This window comes from Notothenia coriiceps, unplaced genomic scaffold, assembly GCF_000735185.1.
Source record: "Notothenia coriiceps isolate Sejong01 unplaced genomic scaffold, NC01 NC01_scaffold00031892, whole genome shotgun sequence".
NCBI lineage: Eukaryota > Metazoa > Chordata > Actinopteri > Perciformes > Nototheniidae > Notothenia > Notothenia coriiceps.
The window spans coordinates 784-3531 of NW_011364593.1; the positions used below are offsets into that span (position 1 = coordinate 784).

General features: G+C 56.7%; 1 protein-coding gene across 1 annotated transcript in view; it reads left to right on the forward strand.

Moving 5' to 3' along the window:
- Window positions 1-991: 991 nt before the first annotated feature.
- The window catches only part of LOC104960553 (mucin-2-like), a gene marked incomplete at its 5' end in the record, with an annotated part of 6166 nt that continues 4409 nt past the window's right edge, over window positions 992-2748 (forward strand). Inside the window, 4 exons of the mRNA XM_010788628.1 lie at window positions 992-1283; window positions 1783-1812; window positions 2181-2409; window positions 2453-2671. Of these exons, the coding sequence (XP_010786930.1) occupies window positions 992-1283; window positions 1783-1812; window positions 2181-2409; window positions 2453-2671 (770 nt within the window). The remainder of the gene's footprint in view (window positions 1284-1782; window positions 1813-2180; window positions 2410-2452; window positions 2672-2748) is intronic.

Genomic DNA, 2748 nt, shown 5'->3' on the forward strand with positions numbered 1-2748 from the left:
AAGGACACGTGAGCCGGAGAGAACACGTGAAGGAGAGGGACGCGTGACGGGAGAACGCGTGAAGGAGAGGGACGCGTGAAGGACAGGACGCGTGAAGGAAGGACACGTGAAAGAGAGGAACACGTGAAGGAGAGGACACGTGAAGGAGAGGACGCGTGAAGGAGCAGTGAAGGAGAGGACACGTGAAGGAGAGGGACAGTGAAGGAGAGGACGCGTGGAAGGAGAGGACGCGTGAAGGAGAGGACATGTGACAGGAGAGTGAAGGAGAGGACACGTGAAGGAGAGGACCGCGTGAAGGAAGGACACGTGAAGAAGAGACACGTGGTACCATGAACTCTCACACTGTGAACTCTCACCTGTGAACTCTCACCTGTGAACTCTTCTCACCTGCTGTCAGGGTACGTGCTTCATTGTGGCCAACATGAACAAAACAAACGCACCTGAACTCACCTGCAGGTGGGGGGGGGAGGTCAATCACACAGGAAGTATTTCCTCCTGCAGCAAGGACCTCTGCATTCCTCCCTCACTCATCTCCTTTCTCCTCCCTCCTCTCCTTCCTTCCTCTCCTCTCTGTCCCTTTGTTGCATGTTGTCTTTAATCTCCACTTTACCTCTGTGTTTAATAACTTCTGAAGATGTTGTGGAAGTTATCAGAAGTCCAAACCTAAATATAACCAAGAAAGCAGTGAATGATTAATCGTTGGTCGTGAGTTCAATGTGCCGATAACTGAAGTGGAAATATTTAAGATAAATATTATATAAGTTTACTTAAATAAAACAGCGACAGGTATTTTAATGAAATGGCAAAATGATAAATATTCGGAGTTGTAGGGAAATACCTAAGATTCCCTTTAATTTAAGATTTTGATTTAAAATTACATCTTTATTTATTGGTGTCCGATAAGACGTCCTCTTTTAATATCCGTCTTTTATTCTCTGAACTAACCTCACGACTGTGTTCACGTTAAACAGAAATGATTCTCTGCTTTAAGACTCTCAAACAGTTGACTCCACCAGGTCCCACCAGGGTTCCACCAGGTTCTCCACCAGGTCCCACAAAGGATCTCACCAGGTCATCAACACAGGGTCCACCAGGTCCCCCACACAGTCTCACCAGGTCCCACCAGGGTCCCACCAGGTCTCACCAGGATCCCGCCAGGTCTCCACCAGGTCTCACCCAGGTCCCACCAGGTCCCCACCAGGTCCCACCAGGTCTCACCAGGTCCCACCAGGTACTCACCAGGTCCCCACCAGGTCTCACCAGGTCTCCCCAGGTCCCACCAGGTCTCACCAGGATTTCACCAGGTCTCACCGGTACCAGGTCCCACCAGGGATCTCACCAGGTTTCACACAGGTCCCTCACCGGATCCAGAGTCTCACCAGGGTCCCCACCAGGTCTCACCAGGTTCACCAGGTCCCACCAGGATTCACCAGGTCCCAACAGGGTCCCACCAGGGTCCACCAAGGTCTCACCAGGTCCCACCAGGGTCTCACCAGGTCCACCGAGTCCCACCAGGTCTCCACCAGGTCCCACCAGGTCCTCACCAGGTCAGTCCACCAGGTCTCACCAGGCCTCACCAGTGTCCACCAGGTCTCACCAAGGTCCCACCAATCCCACCAGGTCTCACCAGGTCCCACCAGGTCCACCAGGTCTCACCAGGTCCCACCAATGTTCACCAGGTCCCGCCAGGGTCGCTCACCAGGTCTCACAGGTCTCACCAGGTCCCACCAGGTACCACCAGGTCTCAGCCAGGCCCACAGGTCTCACCAGGGGTCTCCCCAGGTCTCACCAGGTCTCACCAGGTCACACCAGGTCTCCACCAGTCACACAGGGTCTCAACCAAGGTTCTCAACCAGGTTCCAGGTCCACCAGGTTCCCAGGTCGCCACCAGGGTCTCACCAGGTCTCCCAGGGTCCTCACTCGGTCATACCCACCAGGTCCCACCAGGTCTCACCAGATCCCCCCCAGGTACACCAGGTCTCACCAGGTCCCACCAGGTCTTCACAGGTCCAGGTCCCACCAGGTCCCACCAGTCCACCGAGGTCTCACCAGGTCCACCAGGGTCACACCAGGGGGTCTCACACAACGGTCCCACAGGTCTTCACCAGGTCCCACCAGGTCCCCACAGGTCCCCACCAGGTCCACCAGGTCTCACCAGGTCTCAACCAGGTCTTCCACAGGTCCCACCAGGTCCCACCAGGTCTCACCAGGTCTCCCCAGGTCCACCGGGTCCTCACGCAGGTCAAACCAGGTCACACCAGGTCCTCCCCAGGTTTCACCAGGTCTTACCAGGTCCAGGTCCCACCAGGTCCACGGGTCTCAACCAGGTCACACCAGGTCTCACCAGGGTCCACACAGGGTCTCACCAGGTTTCACCATGGTCTCCCAGGTCCCACCAGGTCTCACCAGGTTCCCACCAGGTCTCCCACCAGGGTCTCACCAGGTCTCACAGGTCTCACCAGTCCCACCAGGTCTCACCAGTCTCACCAGGGTCACACAGGTCCTCACCAGGTTCCCCAGGTCCACAGGTTCACCAGGTTTCACCCAGATCCCCACCAGGTCACACGCAGGTCTCACCAGGTTTCACCAGGTCCCCCACCAGGTCTCACCAGGTCCAGGTCCCACCAGGTCGCCACCAGGTCTGCCCCAGGTCCCACCAGGTCCTCCCCAGGTCTCCCCAGGTCCAACCAGGTCCACCAGGTCTCCAACAGGCTCACCAGGTCCCACAGGTCCTCACCATGGTCTCAC